The sequence below is a fragment of the Oncorhynchus keta genome, chromosome 32 (assembly GCF_023373465.1).
Source record: "Oncorhynchus keta strain PuntledgeMale-10-30-2019 chromosome 32, Oket_V2, whole genome shotgun sequence".
NCBI lineage: Eukaryota > Metazoa > Chordata > Actinopteri > Salmoniformes > Salmonidae > Oncorhynchus > Oncorhynchus keta.
In genome coordinates, this window is record NC_068452.1 from 27,930,704 (window position 1) to 27,949,164 (window position 18,461).

An 18,461-nucleotide genomic window follows, 5' to 3' on the forward strand; every position below is an offset into this window, starting at 1 on the left:
GCACCTTCATTGGGGAGGACGGGCTCATAGTAATGGCTGGAACGGAATAAATTAAATGGTAATCAAACTCATCAACACATTATTTCCATGTGTTTGATACCATTCAATTTATTCCATTCCAGACATTATTATGAATCGTCCTCCCCCCAGCAGCCTCCTGTGGTAGACTACATAATCAATGTATATATTTTGGGATTGTGTCAAATAGGTTTAGAAATTCTGAGAGGTGGGTTGATAATTTGTTTTGACCAATGACAACACTAAAAAACGCCTTAATCTTCCAATCAGATGAAAGAATTCAGAATAATTTCCGGATACAATTTCTATTTGTTAGCGTCATTACTTGGGTCATTTATCTGGTAAGAAAATGCTTAATCCAGCGTGCTTTATTGTATGGCTAACATGCAAACAACTAAATTATACATCCAGCACGATTTTAAATGACATGTGTGATTCTCCTATTTTGTTTAAATTGTGCATCGCTAGCATATTACAAAGCCAGCGTTAGTTAGCTAGCTAACACAAGCTAACTTTTGTTTTCCTCGCGCTCTAACGTTACTAGCTAATACTATCTAGCTGCCTCTTCAGAAATCATCCCAAAATAAACGGTTCATGCAATTAACAATATTGTTGGAAATGGACTTGTAGAATTTGCAGGACGTTTTGTGTAAAATGAAGTATTGTTGAGCTCCTATATTATAGCTGCAAGCTAAAAAAAAAAGAGTCCATGCGCGATGGCGGAGAACTAGCTACTACTACACGTTTGTGTAGTGTGAACATGTCTCCAACGAGAGAATAGGATTAATCATCGACATCTGACTTTTTTAAATTCGCGAAAATAAAATATAATTAGAATTTATGTGGACAATACGGTCCAAAAAATGTGTTTGTTTACACGAGTCAAGTATTAGCTCGCACATGCGTACTAGCAGATGGTCTATAGCGACAGAATATTTATGCATTTATAACATCTCGTAAATGTGCAAATATGGGCATAGGACTGGGGAAAATACATTAACGCACCTCCAACTCGTAATTACTAATGGGAAACTTGTCTGTGATCCCTGTGCTCCAATTTGCTGGACTGCCCATATGATGAACTCTGTCTCTGACGTCAACTACTAAGGCCAATACCTCGATAACAGAAATTTCAGCAGTTAAATTCCATTATTAAATTCCAAATGCCATTAACCAGCAATCGGCATTCTCAACGAGTTCAAAGCACATGAACCCACACATCTCGTTGTTCCTAGTTTATAAGTAGTATTTTCTGAGATTACGAGTTGAACGCAGCATCTGACTTTTTGCTAGCTAACACGATTTACCTAATTATTTATTGAATTTGACCGTCAACAGAACTTGTTTAGTAAACTCAGAAAAATGTAGCTATTGTATTTTACAGATTTATACATCGACAATGGGACGCAGAAAATCAAAGAGGAAGCCACCTCCCAAAAAGAAACTGACTGGTAACTTGGACACCCAATTCACCTGTCCCTTTTGTAACCACGAGAAGTCCTGTGATGTCAAAATGTAAGTTCACTTGGTTGTGTTGGAACAGTATATGGTCTGGCTGTAAAATATGATCACTAATTAATTACATGTTGATACATATCCTAACACCCTATTCAAATGCACATTTTCTTTTCTCTTTTCAGGGAACGCACTCGAAACACAGGAATAATATCATGTACCGTCTGCTTGGAAGAATTCCAGACTCCCATTACTTGTATCCTTTTGATTATTTGATTGGATCACAATATTCACTTATCTATACACCATATTGCTCACAGAATGGCTTGTGCATTTGTTTAAAAAAATAAATGCTATGTCTTTACAACTGCACCTCCCAAATGAACTTCTCCTTGACATTTGTCTCCAGATCTTTCAGAACCAGTGGATGTTTATAGTGATTGGATAGATGCTTGCGAAGCAGCCAATCAGTAGCAGTGGTACCCCTGACTCTATTCCTGTCTGACCTCACCCCTCATTCCCTATGATGGGTCACATATCTCTGGCTGGGCCAGGGCTTTGTCAAGTAGTGACTGTGGAGAACAAACGAAGACAGATAACACATCTGTGAAAACTTCAGTGTCTACACACTAATGGATTTGATATGAAGAAAGATACACTTCCTGTCCTCCCTCTCTGTGGCAGGGTGGGATAGGGGTAGGGCAATGAAATGTCCCAATGGTCCTGATCTTTGAGAATCGCACTAAGTTTCAAACCACCTAATCATTTGTTATGTTTTACAGGCAAGCCTGTTGGTGGATATGTCTTTAGACTTTCCCAAGCTGCCATGTCCCCCTTTACTGGAGCAAGTAGATTTCATTTGTAAAAAAGAAAATAAAGAGGTGATCCTGTAGTTTTTATTTTATGTCATGATTTTTATTTCAATTAGTTGTTTTTGTACGGGAATGACTTGATCAATAAACACATCAATGTAATTCACACCTAACTGCATCTGTCACATACCGCTGAAATGGTTCAAATATCTAGAACAAATATGAATGAAAACTCATCTGATATGGCCTGGTGGCAAGTTTTGCACTCACAACCCAAATTAAATAATTGTAATTTTGATGTGTTTTATTTTATTGCAGCTAATTTCATTATAAGTGAAAGTCAAATAAATACAATATTTTAAGAATACTGAACAATTGTCTGAACAACATTGACACATGTTTTAGACCAGAGGGTAATATTGCCAATTGTATTTTGTCTAGGCACTGTTGGCTCTCATTCTAAACTAAAAACATTTTCTTAATACACAACTGACTTCTTATATAGCTATTAGACATGTGACTATACAGAATAGGTTAGGTGCTTTAATAAAGACACCTCTTGTGGTACATATGACTTTTACCTTAAGTCTGTGGAATGTAGTCTTTTTTTTTCTCCAAATGTTAAAGGGATTTCAAAACACTAGATGGCACACTAATGTAGGGGGGAAAATGCAACATGGCCTTCAGATTATTACGGGCTCAGCATCAAACGATGTTCCCTTTAGTTAAAGTATTAAGCCTTCAAAAGTTTGACAAATCATCACTATAAATTCCAGAGATCAGAACCTCAGGAGGGACTCAATATTTTATGTAGCTTTATCTCCAATACCTCCTATTTAAAAAAACATTACAATACTGCCCAGTAACCGATATCAAGACCTTTCAAATTGAACTTAAATGGATCGTTCACCCAACTTTAAAAATTACATTGTTTTCCTTACTGTAGGCAGTCTGTGGACAAGGCATAACCAGTCCATGCTTTGTACATGAGCATGCAAGGCATAGAGATGTGTTCTGTGGAACGTTCCAGGTGCAAGAAATGATCTTGAACAAACCTCTTAGCAAGCAAACAAGCCTGCTTTTCAAAGGTTTGGTCAACCATGCACAGTTTATTGTTTAAACCATTAGCAGCTGTGTTAGGCTACATTATCCCAAGCATAAATATGTTGCAGACTTATGTTATTCATTTGCGACTGCTGGTACAAGGTGATTAATGAATCCACAGAATGACTGTCACATCTTGCAGTGCTCAAAATCACATTACATTCAAGATCTGTGGTGGGTACCCCATATCATGTTGTAGTTAGTGATACAGGGTCTGCTGTATTGAGCTATGACTAAGTGGACGTTAATTAGACCGTTATCTCGTGTATAACAGCGTGCAGATGTTATGGATCTCTCAACGACCTGGCTTGTCTGCCTTCTAGTCATAAGCAATTCTATCCATGTACATATTCAACAAGGTGATGCAAAGTGCAAATAGCGCAGCAATATATTAAAGCTGTGTGACATGGAAACTATAGAGGGATTATAACTTGTCTCATGCAAACTGGCCTATATGACATCCACATTAACATAGCTGACAATGGCTAAAATTTATTCTGCATTGTTTATCACTAATTAAGTGTGCGAGACGTGTTGAATACTGCTTATAATACTAAAAATATTAAAATGTATTGGCTTTTCACGATGCATTTAGGGGCTTACATTAATTCAAGTATCAGGTTTGAGAACCCTACTACTGATCTTCTAATGATTTAAAGAATACTAGAAGAAGAAAATCCATCTGTGGTTTAAAATGGCTGGTTGGCAGTCCAGTGAGCTAGAGCAGGGATGTCAGCGCAGTGCAGACGTGCATACACAGGCAAAGTCACAAGGAATACATCTGATCAAAGTTTTTAGTCCATGTCCCTGTGTCCTGGAAGACTCCGTCTGATTCTGTGGGCCCCGAGTCATCCAGAGGGATTGAATCCCAGAGTGGACTCCTGCTCCTCAGGGGTTAAAGGTTAACAGCAACATGTCGGTCACTTCTTTCCATTCAAGGAACATTTTCCTTTATTCTCAATGTTTAAACTGGATGGGGGATCTACAACTGAAAATATACATTTTTATAAACTATAAAATATCTATAAATAAAAAAATGACATAACAATAATATTGATTAAGGAATGGGTCTCTTGACATTATTAGTATCTCTTAGTATTTATTTTCACCGTATTTGAATAGAAAAATCTCCATTGCAAAGGGAGAGAGGGGTGTGGGACACTACATTAAAGTGATTTAAAATAATAAGGTCAAAGAGATTGAACCAGGCATGAATCCCCTCAAAGGACAAAAATGATTTGAATGGTTGATCACAAAAAAAACAGCAAGGGACAAGAATAATGGAAACAGTAAATAACAGTTTGGGTGGTCTTGCTGGTGGAGAGGGGTTCTTGAGAGGAGGGGACTGGGGTTATTCTGTTCTCTTTAGTCATAGTACATAGTACCGTCAAACTCAGCGCTCTCTCCGTTGTTGACGAATTCATCAGGGTTGGAGCAGTACTTGTTGTCGTAGACCTGCCGAGGGAGGCCGTATGTGGTCATGCCCTGCTGGGACGCCATCTTGTTGGTGCCCATCTGCAGTGAAACGGTGGAGGTGTCGCATTCCTCCAAGCCCAGACTCTTGTCATAGATGTGTCTCCTGGTGCCAGGGGCCGTCATGCCAGACTGAGAGAGGGAGAGAGGAAGAAAATCAGGGGAGGATTAGATATAGGCTACAAAGTGTAATATTTTATATCATATTAATTGCTTTCATGATCGGCAGAGAGGGAAAACTCCCAAGATGTGCAGAATGTTCGTCAATTCTATCTCTACCAGAGAATATCTATTTGTGAAATCAAATGGCACCCCACCTGGTTGGCACCCTTATTGGTGCCCATCTGGAGGCTGATGGTGGACTGATCCAGAGGGTTCTCCATTCCCCCCCTCGGGTCATACAGGTGACGCCGCGTGCCATAAGATGTCATGCCCTTCTGGCTGGCAAGTTTGTTGGTACCCATCTGGACAGACAGGCAAAGGTAGCGCACTGGTTATGCCTGAACTATAATACCATTAAACCAATCCTATGGGCCAAACTAAAAACAAATGAAGGTATGTTATAACATGCTGCTACTACTACTTATATTACACCTGTAATAACAGTGATATCTTAGTGTATAAGGTGTATATGATACAAAGACTGTTCTGACCTGCAGGCCGATGACATTGCGCCCTTCCTTCAGCATGTCTGGGGCAAAACGGCGCTGGTGTGCTGTTGCATACTTCACTCCCATGTCATGCTTGGAGTGGAAACCTTTGGACTGGGCCTGGTGAAAGAGGGGAAGGTTAGAAAAACAGATTATGGATCCTCACGTGAAGTAGAAGTAGGTTTCTTACAAGCCACTGACAATACTTTCTACATACAGTACTGTACAATGTGCTGAGATTCCTCTATGGGTTTCCACTCACAATTCCAGCCAGGGTGATGAGCGTGCTCTGGACCTGGGTGTAGTTGGTATTCTCAAACAGGTCGTTGGCCTCAAACAAATCGTATGGCTTCATACCATAAACTGTGATGGCTCGGACAAAATTGCCAATGTTTTCCAGCTGGGCAATGAAAAGGAAAAATAATTAGCCAAGAGAAAATGGTCCACTGAGGTAAAAGCAAGAGTACAAACAAAGAGGACACCAGTTAATGAGTTATTTGTTATTTTGATATTGTCATGTTTCTTTAAATAGTCATTCTATTTGAGACTCAGGACTTCAGAATGGTCAGCTGTGTGGGGTTTTCTTCAAAGCCCTACTCACCAGTTGGATAGTATTTTTCTCTTTTATTCTTGACAAAGGGACCACATGTGAGTGCATTGATTCTTAGTAACATTGTATGTCATGGATGATTCTTGAAAGTGCCTCAACAAACACTTAAAAGTGCTGTTTTCTTTTTGAGTCTCATAGAAAGAGATCTGAAGACGCATGCTGAGATGTGCCCCATTAAACAACGTAGCTGCAGCTTGGAATGTAAATAAATAAACACTATGCCAAGCAAAAGACGATCTATCTGGTTACATATTTCAGCGAGTTCAGTGGATGAAAGGTATGGAGTGGAAGAAACTACTGACTCTTGGCATGCTTATGCTGCTCAATACTATGCAAAGTATCTATAATAACTATAGCCTACTGCACGTCATGATGGGCATGATGTTATATAATAATACAAAAACATTTATTCTGTCTCAGAACAAGCTTACCTGATGCCAGTTTTGAGGGGAAGTGTTAATCTTTCTCACAGATCCTGGCTGAAGTGTGTTGATAAGTCTACACACAAGGAAAGAGAAAGCACAGAACCGTCTAAATACTGTTCTGACTTTGAGTGGCCCAGTCATCATTAACAGTGGGGCAATGAATGAGACAATGATATTGGAAGCCACAGAAAGTAATATGGTGATATGACACACAATATGCTCTCTGCCATTCTGCATGACATTCTGCACGGCCACAGTACTGAGGAGAGTATCGCTCACTCACTCGCACAAGATGACCCCATCCTTTAGGTTCTCCATGAAAGGATCAGCGATCTTCTTGCCTGTTACATCCTGGATCCACAGCCTCAGCTCCTCCTCCTTCTGGGGGTCATACTTCTGGGCCAACTGAAGAGGCAGAGGTCAAATGTTATACAGTGCATTCGGAAAGTATTCAGACCCCTTCACTTTTTCCACATTTTGTTACATTTCAGCCTTATTCTAAAATGGATTAAGTTATTATTTTTCCGCCACACACAATACCCCATAATGACACAGCGAAAACAACGCAGTGAAGGGGTCTGATTACTTTCCGGATGCACTGTAAATGTGTTGCATTTGACTGCATCCTAACATCTGCAGACACTCAGGTCTTGTAACTGTCAGTTCTGCATGATGAATGATCTTGTGACAGGTGCTTGGCTACCTGAAAAATAAAAATGATCTTACAACAAACTAACTATAGTAAACGAGTCATAGAACTATGATATTTATCAGAGCTATTATCCCCCCTTCTCCCTTTTCCTTTCTCATCTTGTAACAGAGGGATAACATTCCTCTCCACTTTCCTTTGAAAGCCTAGCCGTTGTAATAGAACCTAACGATGAAGATTAGAGTTTTAAAAAACAACAGGAAGAAATGTTCAAATGGCCAGGGGACATTCCTGCATGGAGAAACACTGATTCTCCACTTCCATGTATTTCCCTATTGGCACAAACGCATCCCCCTAATACCAGAAATTCTATGGTGGGTCTGTAGCCCCCTTCTCACTCTGCACTTTCTCCTTTTCTGAATGTTCTGCTCACTCACAGTCTGGGAGAGGGCTTGTGAGACCAGGAGCCAACACAAACAGGTATTTCAAAGCAGCAGGGTTTGCGTAGCTTCCAGTCCATCAGACCAAACTTGGGAGAAACAGCTCTCCCTATTACTCCTCCCTGTGCTCCCCCTCTCCCTCTGGGTTTTCCGGAATCTGTCCTTTTACAGTGAGGCGATCTACTCAGGCAAACCACATCTGATAATGAGATGCCAAGACCTGCAGACAGCACTTGCATCCAGCCAAGGTATTTTGGTCAGAGTTTCATTTAACTGTGTCAGGAGGTCAGGAATGTAATCAGAACTGGTTCATTTATTTAAAAATGTATAAGTCTTTGATGCCAAAATTGGCACCTATCCATTGATTCTATCAGTGTTTTTCATGTATGAACTCAGTGGAGAGAATATAAATTAAATCAGTGTAGGCCATGGCATAAGGAATAAAATGGTTTAAGTTGATACAAACAGGGGTGAAAGTAAGACAGAACGGTCCGGCATGGAGTACCGGCAAAATAAAGAGTGGGTGTACGTCATGCCGGTAAAACATAAACCTATCACAATTATTAAAACAGATTTCAAGAAAACTGTAGGCTATCACACTATTTTTCATACCGCATGTCATTCGCATGAAAAATGAGCGAATAGACTTGAAAACTTGTGGAATACGCTCCAAAATGCAGTGTGGTTCAACAATAACACTGACATTTTGATAAGGCAGAGATGAGCGGCCGAGACCGAGATGCGCGCGGACAGCAGTGTACGCATCAATTCAGGTTACAATACTTGTGTAGGCCCAATGAAGGACAATCACCGAATGTCATTCAGAACATTTTGGTGTTTTGTAAGTGATGTCTCTTTGCATTTATCAAAAGGCACTGCTGTATGGATGTTGGAATTATTTTAGCGTGGATTGGCCTAATAGTTGGAATAGTAACTGAGGTCTGGACACTGACTGTAGGTCTCACAAGTCGCCTATTATAATTTTAACTCCTGCAGAATAGTGTTCCTCACAGTAAAAGTATTATCCAAATGTTAATTTTGTCTCGGGATCAGGAGTGGAGAAATACGATTGATTTATTTCAGCATCTTGAGAGAATTAGATTGAGCGCTTTTAGGGACCTGTTGTGTAGCCTTAAAGTGCAATTTCACCAGCTACATAAAAGCTGACAGTATTTAATTTTCAGCCACATTAAATATGCATCCAATACGAAATGAAATACTATCAGAAACATGTTGGATCGTTTTCACAGCTTTTCATTTCCTTTAAACCGGTCAAACAGATGTCATTTGGAAATCTCCCTGGTCCCAAAACGTCCTCGGTCCGGGAGAGAAGCAGAAATTAAAGAGAAACTTTAACTATGTCACCTATACTGAACAAAGATGTAAACGCAACATCCAACAATATCAAAGATTTTACTGGGTTACAGTTCATAGAAAGAAATCAGTCAATTGAAATAAATTAATGCACATGACTAGGTAGGGGCGCCGGAGTGCGGGCCTGGGATGGCATAGGTCCACCAACCCGGGAGCCAGGTCCACCCACTGGTGAGTCAAGCCCAGCCACAAAAGGGCTTTATTACAGACAGAAATACTCCTCAGCACCCCCACTCCCCCTCCTCAGATGATCATGCAGGTGAAGAAGGCGGATGTGGAGGTCCTGGCTGGCATGGTTACAAGTGGTCTGCGGTTGTGAGGCCAGTTGGACTTACTGCCAAATTCTCTAAAACAACGTTGTAGGCCAGTGTAATGATCATGTGGTTTAATCAGCTTCTTGATCTGCCACACCTGGCAAAGGGGAAATTCTCACTAACAGGGATGTAAACTAAATAAGCTTGTATTGCATATTTCAGGGATCTTTTATTTCAGCTCATGAAACATGGGACCAACACTTTACATGTTGCATTTATATTTTTGTTCAGTATAGATTGTAGATGATGCATTGATCATTCTATCGATTTATGCCATCATTAGCGAGGCTTTATCTAGTATTCTAGATGATCATCAAGCAATTACAGAAGAGGAGCTGTAAGGATCTAATTATAGACGAGTTGACTAACAAATGTTATGTAATAAAAAGCAGACAAATATCTAAATATAGCTTTAAAACTATTCCCGCACCTTCTGTTGTTCAGAATTACCTGAGAAACTTGCACAGGTAGCCTACATTAGTCTTTTAAGTAATTGATTGACAATCAGATGAAAACACATGACAGGTCATGTTTATGCCACATTAAAAGGTAGGCTAATACATTTTAAAAGTTAAAGGACAAATCTTTACTATTAGGTCTGTAGAGATCCTATTAAATTAATAGGGATTCTAAATGTAATTCTATGATTAGGCCCGTATAGATTTTCTTTAAGTGTGTACACATATTGGAGGTCCCTGTACCGGGAATACATTACATTTCCTTTCACCCCTGGATACAAACATGTTGAAGGTTGACATTCCAGTGAATCCACAGGGCCCTGTTCTGTCTGTCTCTCCTCTGCCTCAACAGTGTTTTGTCATTCCCCACTGGAGTGTAAATTGTTTACAGAGAGACACTTGCTCAGGTTGTAAGACAGAGCTTGGGGACACCTTAAAAGGAGATTTAGGTTGCTGACGTACCTGTCTGTCAGTCTCTGGAGCATATCCGCTGTCATCGGATGTCATGCCACTGGCATATGTATATATATATATACAGTGGGGAGAACAAGTATTTGATACACTGCCGATTTTGCAGGTTTTCCTACTTATAAAGCATGTAGAGGTTGTCATTTTTATCATAGGTACACTTCAACTGTGAGAGATGCAATCTAAAACAAAAATCTAGAAAATCACATTGTATGATTTTTAAGTCATTAATTTGCATTTTATTGCATGACAAAAGTATTTGATCACCTACCAACCAATAAGAATTCCGGCTTTCACAGACCTGCATGTTTTTCTTTAAGAAGCCTCCCTGTTCTCCACTCATTACCTGTATTAACTGCACCTGTTTGAACTCGTTATCTGTATAAAAGACACCTATCCACACACTCAATCAAACAGACTCCAACCCCTGCACAATGGCCAAGACCAGAGAGCTGTGTAAGGACATCAGGGATAAAATTGTAGACCTGCACAAGGCTGGGATGGGCTACAGGACAATAGGCAAGCAGCTTGGTGAGAAGGCAGCAACTGTTGGCGCAATTATTAGAAAATGGAAGAAGTTCAAGATGACTGTCAATCACCCTCGGTCTGGGGCTCCATGGAAGATCTCACCTCGTGGGGCATTAATGATCATGAGGAAGGTGAGGGATCAGCCCAGAGCTGGGACCACAGTCTCAAAGAAAACCATTAGTAACACACTACGCCGTCATGGATTCAAATCCTGCAGCGCACGCAAGGTCCCCCTGCTCAAGCCAGCGCATGTCCAGGCCCATCTGAAGTTTGCCAATGACCATCTGGATGATCCAAAGGAGGAATAGGAGAAGGTCATGTGGTCTGATGAGAAAAAAAATAGAGCTTTTTGGTCTAAACTCCACTCGCCGTGTTTGGAGGAAGAAGGATGAGTACAACCCCAAGAACACCATCCCAACCGTGAAGCATGGAGGTGGAAACATCATTCTTTGGGGATGCTTTTCTGCAAAGGGGATAGGACGACTGTACCATATTGAGGGGAGGATGGATGGGGCCATGTATCGCAAGATCTTGGCCAACAACCTCCTTTCCTCAGTAAGAGCATTGAAGATGGGTCGTGGCTGGGTCTTCCAGCATGACAACGACCCGAAACACACAGCCAAGGCAACTAAGGAGTGGCTCCGTAAGAAGCATCTCAAGGTCCTGGAGTGGCCTAGCCAGTCTCCAGACCTGAACCCAATAGAAAATCTTTGGAGGGAGCTGAAAGTCCGTATGGCCCAGCGACTCCCCCAAAACCTGAAGGATCTGGAGAAGGTCTGTATGGAGGAGTGGGCCAAAATCCCTGCTGCAGTGTGTGGAAACCTGGTCAAGAACTACACGAAACGTATGATCTCTGTAATTGCAATTGTGTACCAAATATTAAGTTCTGCTTTTCTGATGTATCAAATACTTATGTCATGCAAGAAAATGCAAAATAATTACTTAAAAATCATACAATGTGAGTTTTCTGGATTTTCTTTTTAGATTCCGTCTCTCACAGTTGAAGTGTACCTATGATAAAAAAAACATTACAGACCTCTACAAGCTATGTAAGTGGGAAACACTGGCGATTTTGCAGGTTATCAAATACTTGTTCTCCCCACTGTGTGTGTGTGTGTGTGTGTGTGTGTGTGTGTGTGTGTGTGTGTGTGTGTGTGTGTGTGTGTGTGTGTGTGTGTGTGTGTGTGTGTGTGTGTGTGTGTGTGTGTGTGTACATATACATACTGTGGGGCAAAAAAGTATTTAGTCAGCCACCAATTGTGCAAGTTCTCCCACTTAAAAAGATGAGAGAGGCCTGTAATTTTCATCATAGGTACACTTCAACGATGACAGACGAAATTAGAAAAAAAATCCAGAAAATCACATTGTAGGATTTTTTATGAATTTATTTGCAAATTATGGTGGAAAATAAGTATTTGGTCAATAACAAAAGTTCATCTCAATACTTTGTTATATACCTTTTGTTGGCAATGACAGAGGGCAAACGTTTTCTGTAAGTCTTCACAAGGTTTTCACACACTGTTGCTGGTATTTTTGGCCCATTCCTCCATGCAGATCTCCTCTAGAGCAGTGATGTTTTGGGGTTGTTGCTGGGCAACACGGACTTTCAACTCCCTCCAAAGATTTTCTATGGGGTTGAGATCTGGAGACTGGCTAGGCCACTCCAGGACCTTGAAATGCTTCTTACGAAGCCACTCCTTCGTTGCCTGGGCGGTGTGTTTGGGATCATTTTCATGCTGAAAGACCCAGCCACATTTAATCTTCAATGCCCTTGCTGATGGAAGGAGGTTTTCACTCAAAATCTCATGATACATGGCCCCATTCATTTTTTCCTTTACACGGATCAGTCGTCCTGGTCCCTTTGCAGAAAAACAGCCCCAAAGCATGATGTTTCCACCCCCATGCTTCACAGTAGGTATGGTGTTCTTTGGATGCAACTCAGCATTCTTTGTCCTCCAAACACGACGAGTTGCGTTTTTACCAAAAAGTTCTATTTTGGTTTCATCTGACCATATGACATTCTCCCAATCTTCTTCTGGATCATCCAAATGCTCTCTAGCAAACTTCAGACGGGCCTGGACATGTACTGGCTTAAGCAGGGGGACACGTCTGGCACTGCAGGATTTGAGTCCCTGGCGGCGTAGTGTGTTACTGATGGTAGGCTTTGTTACTTTGGTCCCAGCTCTCTGCAGGTCATTCACTAGGTCCCCCCCATGTGGTTCTGGGATTTTTGCTCACCGTTCTTGTGATCATTTTGACCCCACGGGGTGAGATCTTGCATGGAGCCCCAGATCGAGGGAGATCATCAGTGGTCTTGTATGTCTTCCATTTCCTAATAATTGCTCCCACAGTTGATTTCTTCAAACCAAGCTGCTTACCTATTGCAGATTCAGTCTTCCCAGTCTGGTGCAGTCTACAATTTTGTTTCTGGTGTCCTTTGACAGCTCTTTGGTCTTGGCCATAGTGGAGTTTCGAGTGTGACTGTTTGAGGTTGTGGACAGGTGTCTTTTACACTGATAACAAGTTCAAACAGGTGCCATTAACACAGGTAATGAGTGGAGGACAGAGGAGCATCTTAAAGAAGTTACAGGTTTGTGAGAGCCAGAAATCTTGCTTGTTTGCAGGTGACCAAATACTTATTTTCCACCATAATTTGCAAATAAATAAATAAAAAATCCTACAATGTGAATTTATTGATTTTTTTTCTCTCATTTTGTCTGTCATAGTTGAAGTGTACCTATGATGAACATTACAGGCCTCTCTCATCTTTTTAAGTGGGAGAACTTGCACAATTGGTGGCTGACTAAATACTTTTTTGCCCCACTGTACATATATATATACTGTCTGATACACTATTGAACATGACCTATTTCTATACTACAGCACTGATGATAGCACTAACCATGGTGGCCAACTATAAGGAAATGTTAATTTGAAGAGTGCCCCTGTGAAAGTATGGATAGGAAACCACTATGTATGCAGGAACCACGGCTCTTCCAACATGATAAGGTTATTGATAGGGATAGCAAATTCAGTTGTCATTGACAGACATGGAGTTGGGAGTTCTGGAATATCCTGGGATAGTTATTTGATCCCATTGGCAGAGTCATGCTATGCCCAAACTGAGAATGGGTTGTCAGCAGTTATAATACACACACACATTTTGTGCATCACTGTCATTGCACTGTCACTGAAAATACAATCTCTCCCAAACATCAGTGGATGTTGACAGCACAGTCGCCTACAGTAGCTGGTCCATTGACTCTTGGTTGGTGTTGATGACTCATTTAGTTCTCGCCTAGACTTTAAAGCTGCAATCTGCAGTTCAAACAATAACATACCACGACTCATTTGGTAAAATATCTTAGGGATGGGTCTGTAGAAATGTAACCACTGATGGGTTCTGATGATGGGGTAAGAACAATGAACTAAGCTCATGAAGGATTTATAAGTCATATTCTTCAATAATCAATGGATATCATGAATTTAAAAGTCCAAAATGAATGTGGCGATCACAGATTGCCTCTTTAAAAAATATGTACACACTGGTAGCCTTCTAGAGACACCTTGAAATCAGGTCTTGTGAGCTCATCTGGGAGTAATTCTGTCATTGTGCTCTGTGGCAGACAGGTGAGGTGATATCACTTGTAATCTAAACGACCCAGTTCAAAGTTATGAATCAGATACAATTGGTTTGGATACCCTCACATATTAAATGATAAAGTAAACTGTCAGAATGGTAGGCTGCCATTTATCAGTATTGGCCTAATGAGTAATCCATGATCACAATTGACAGTCCAATTTGACGGTCCAAAAAGCCTATTCGACAAAATGTCCTAACAGAAAGCAAAAATATATTATTGGCCCTCGATATACCATTGGTTCCCCTACAACTAACGCATCTGAGAAGATGCGCGTACCAACAACAAGATATGCGAGCGTCAAGTGCGCACCTTCCTGAGTGCGAGCATTCTCTTGGCCCACTGATGCAAATTACGCAAAGACCCCATTATTTTCATTTCAATTAAAAGGAGATCTACATGACATGCGAGATACATACCTTACTTTTGACCTCGGCAGAAAGTCCGAAGGATGGTCCACTTTTGAAATTCTTTGACATAGTTATCTTTGATTATTCACAGAGGAGATTTAAAAAATGGTGAAATACACCCCTCTCTCCTGGCACGAGAAACCCCACAGCAAAGTCCTCTTTCTCCCTGGACTCCAATGGCTATGACAGACCCGCGGATGTTGCAGGAGTATTCAGATTCTGTAACGTTCTTGCTCGCTCTGGTGAGGCTGTGGACCACTCTGCAACACTTTTCTCAATCTTTTTTAAACTCTTCCCATCTGTGGATTTCTGGAGTGCTGCGCGATTGGCTAGGGCCACCATCCAATCCCGACGTTGCCTCTTCCTCTGGGTGATGTCACCAGTATGGCATTAGACTCGCTCAGTGTCACTTTTTCCACCTTAAGGGGAATTGGATGTTGGATGGATGATCCTTTTCAATTGCCTAATTTTACTGCATCCAATTTCACTTTCATGACCAAATTAAATAAATATCAAGCACATCACAAATTCATAGACCTATAGCTATTATTAAATAGTTGAGGGTCTACCTCACAATCACAGGTCAAGGCAGACCTTTAGAGTTTTGAATTACACATTTAACTTTATATTTATACAAAGTATTATAAAGTAATATTTATACATGCGGCAAGGTGTTTCATTACTGTATGTGTAGATCCTATATGACAGAATTATTTGTCAGGCCTGAAAGTATTGACCCATCCATCATAAACCTGAAGAAGCTTGGTTTATATTGTTGGGCAAAGAGGTTCAAGACCAGTGTAACCCTAATTACGGTCATGGTCAAGGATGGTTAAGAAAGCAGATATTGAAAAGGCTAAATGGATACTTTCTCACTTGAGCATATTGAATTGATCACTTTCTTATGCAAAATGATTTCAGTATGAATAGCAATATGATTCATCCTGATAATAATACATTAAATGTATCCCAAATGTATTTACGTAGTGATTCACATTTTATATGTATGTATTCTTCCTTTACCATTTTCAACCCTGATGCTTTACAATTCCTGTCTTGGTTTTTCCATAACAAACTTGGAACTAAATACTACAATCTACTTTAAAAAAAAGTTGATATCTTTTTGAAAAGAAGCCAATGAAAAGTGCTAAACACCCTTGTTGGCAAGTGTTTCTCTACCATCTTGTCAATACCTATATAACACCCCCATACACCCCCTATACCCACACATATAGTATAGTGTGTTCCATAGTTTCATTTGAGGTCGTTGGTCTGACCTATATGGCTTGGGGGCCTGACGTCACCTGGAACAATGAGCTGGTTTTCCTCTTATACCCCAGTGTTTCACTCCACTGCTCTGCTCGTCCACAGGCAGATGACAAGGGAATGGAATGCAAAGCCAGCGGGCTGTGGAGTGTCAAAGGGGAACAGGCAGCACTGCTCCCCAGAGAGCAGCATGATGATTCACCCTACTGCTGTTTGTCCTGTCCCACTTTCACTCTCCCACACACATGGTGGTAATGCGTTACCAGACAGGGCACGAGGAGAAGGTTCTGGAAAAAGCACTATGAGGGGATGGAGGATGGATGGGGAAAAGGGTTATGGTGGAGGGCTGTGGGAGTGCTGGAATAGTGGAGTTCAAACTCCCTGACCCAGTAACAATACAGGCAGGATTACTGTAAATCAATCAAGTTGATTGATAACATGCCAAGAGTAGTATGGTACAGCAGCAGTGAAACGGTCTGCAAAGCTCACATGATTCCAAGTGGTTTTTAATATGGAGGTTCCTAGACAATGATGGACAATTAATGACTAATTCCAGTTACAGTGTAATTACACGTTGGAGCATATCGTTGGGACACCAATGTGTTTTCTTGCAGGGCATCTCAAATGAAGAAGAGTGGAAGTCAGGTGGACTTTCAAATTAACTATTTCCACCAGTACACCAGTGGAGAAATACCTGTTTTATAATGGTTTCTAGAAGATCACAGACCTGCTAACATTATAAAAGTAAATGATTTGGGTTGAGAAGAGTAATAATGCCTCAGCTCAGACGATTGCAATTGTGTGGAAAAGGTCACACATTATTTGACGATAAATGAGTTTCAGCCTGATAGGCTAGCTGTAGTGGTAGTAGACATTTGAGTTTGGCAGACATCTTTACACACAGTAGTCTATAGTGTATAAACCAAGAGGTTATGAAGCGTAGACTCTTACTGAGCTACTGATCTAACTACTGAGCACCATTAACAATGTTAACAACTACGTTATAACCCAATAGTTGACATTTATTAACAAGGACATAGTCATGAAGAGTTTGAGGAACACTGTGAATCTGAGTACACACTTTAACAAACAATGACCAGAAAAAGGTACACTAAGCAAAGCTTAGATAGAGCTGGTTTGTGAAGATAGGACTCAAAAACCGTGGTCCTTCTGTAGCTCAGTTGGTAGAGCATGGCGCTTGTAACGCCAGGGTAGTGAGTTCGATTCCCGGGACCACCCATACGTAGAATGTATGCACACATGACTGTAAGTCGCTTTGGATAAAAGCGTCTGCTAAATGGCATATATTATTATTATATTATTATAAAGGGCCAATCAGCAGTTGAAACAATAACCACTGTTTTGGTAAAAAGCTAAGGGATGGGGCTGGAGAAATGTAATCACTCTCAAATTCATAGACAGACCTATGGATGCAAGGACTGACCATCCATGGTATCAACATTATAGTTTTAACCATGTTGAGGCTATACAGTGTTTGTTTACATTGAATTTGTTTATAAACATTGGAGTATAAAAGGCTTATATTTTGGGTTCTGATGGGGTAGTACGTTAAAACTAAGCTCAGGAGGCATTTCTAAGTTACATTATTTAAGAATCACAGGAAACATTAATTTATGCGGATTGCCCCTTTAAAGCTCACCTTAAAGTCTTACTTTAGGTATGAGGCTGCGATGACAAACTCAAATTATAGTGGAGCCTTATGTAACGTGGCCATAAACAGACTGTCAGTGAAATACAGAAGCGCACAAGCACAGAGAGAGAGAGAGAATAGCTGAGTGTGGGACCAAGCAAGGGTCTTATAAACATCTCAAGGAGAGAAGAGGCACACGGGAGGAATTTGGACACTTTATTTGGGCATGATGGGAAAAGGAAGGGCCATAACTGGCTGGAGCAGCCCAGATGTAATGTGATGTGAAAATGGAATCCCTCAAACTGATAATGAACTACTGTTACATGTTTGCTGTGCAGTGGGTCTGTTGTGGGTCATGTACAGTGAGAGGAAGCATAGGGAACATATCCACACCTCCAGATTGGAAACCTCTTATGATGGTCTGTTTATTTGAACGCTAACATACTGGAAATACTGTGTTGCATGGAGTCTTGAGGAGATGACAAGGTTTGGATAACATTACAACTTTAAATTCCAAATGAATTAGAAACACAAGAAAAGAGCCATTAGAGAGAGTACACCTTGGTAGGAAGGACACCTAGGCTACAAACAGAGCTCAGGCAAAGGGAGATGAGAAGACTGAGGCTTTGGGAGAGCTACGAGATTCAAGAGGCAGACAAATTGTGCAAGTCATAATACTTGACAAAGCAAAGGTGCACATGTGTAGCTGGAACTG

General features: G+C 40.8%; 2 protein-coding genes across 2 annotated transcripts; one reads left to right on the forward strand and one right to left on the reverse strand.

Moving 5' to 3' along the window:
* The first annotated feature begins 198 nt into the window (after positions 1-198).
* On the forward strand, positions 199-2,871 carry LOC118365519 (transcription elongation factor 1 homolog). The gene is made up of 4 exons (XM_035747796.2): positions 199-359; positions 1,403-1,533; positions 1,659-1,729; positions 1,883-2,871. Exons 1-4 carry the CDS (start codon positions 252-254, stop codon positions 1,945-1,947), a joined length of 375 nt encoding a protein of 124 aa, XP_035603689.1. The 5' UTR covers positions 199-251; the 3' UTR covers positions 1,948-2,871.
* On the reverse strand, positions 2,356-15,104 carry LOC118365515 (calponin-1-like). Its single transcript, XM_035747787.2, has 7 exons — positions 14,839-15,104; positions 6,831-6,952; positions 6,554-6,620; positions 5,775-5,912; positions 5,516-5,632; positions 5,180-5,326; positions 2,356-4,994 (listed from the first exon to the last, which is right to left on the reverse strand). Exons 1-7 carry the CDS (start codon positions 14,896-14,898, stop codon positions 4,755-4,757), a joined length of 891 nt encoding a protein of 296 aa, XP_035603680.1. The 5' UTR covers positions 14,899-15,104; the 3' UTR covers positions 2,356-4,754.
* Positions 15,105-18,461: the final 3,357 nt, after the last annotated feature.

Bases quoted from the DNA above. Each gene is read 5' to 3' on its own strand.
- LOC118365519 (XM_035747796.2), top strand. From the start codon at position 252: ATGACAACACTAAAAAACGCCTTAATCTTCCAATCAGATGAAAGAATT. The intron at 1,534-1,658 runs GTAAGTTCACTT...TTCTCTTTTCAG, and splicing joins AAGTCCTGTGATGTCAAAAT to GGAACGCACTCGAAACACAG. The intron at 1,730-1,882 runs GTATCCTTTTGA...ATTTGTCTCCAG, and splicing joins ATTCCAGACTCCCATTACTT to ATCTTTCAGAACCAGTGGAT.
- LOC118365515 (XM_035747787.2), bottom strand. From the start codon at position 14,898: ATGTCAAAGAATTTCAAAAGTGGACCATCCTTCGGACTTTCTGCCGAG. The intron at 5,913-6,553 runs GTAAGCTTGTTC...TTCATTGCCCAG, and splicing joins CCCCTCAAAACTGGCATCAG to CTGGAAAACATTGGCAATTT. The intron at 5,633-5,774 runs GTGAGTGGAAAC...CTCTTTCACCAG, and splicing joins TCATCACCCTGGCTGGAATT to GCCCAGTCCAAAGGTTTCCA.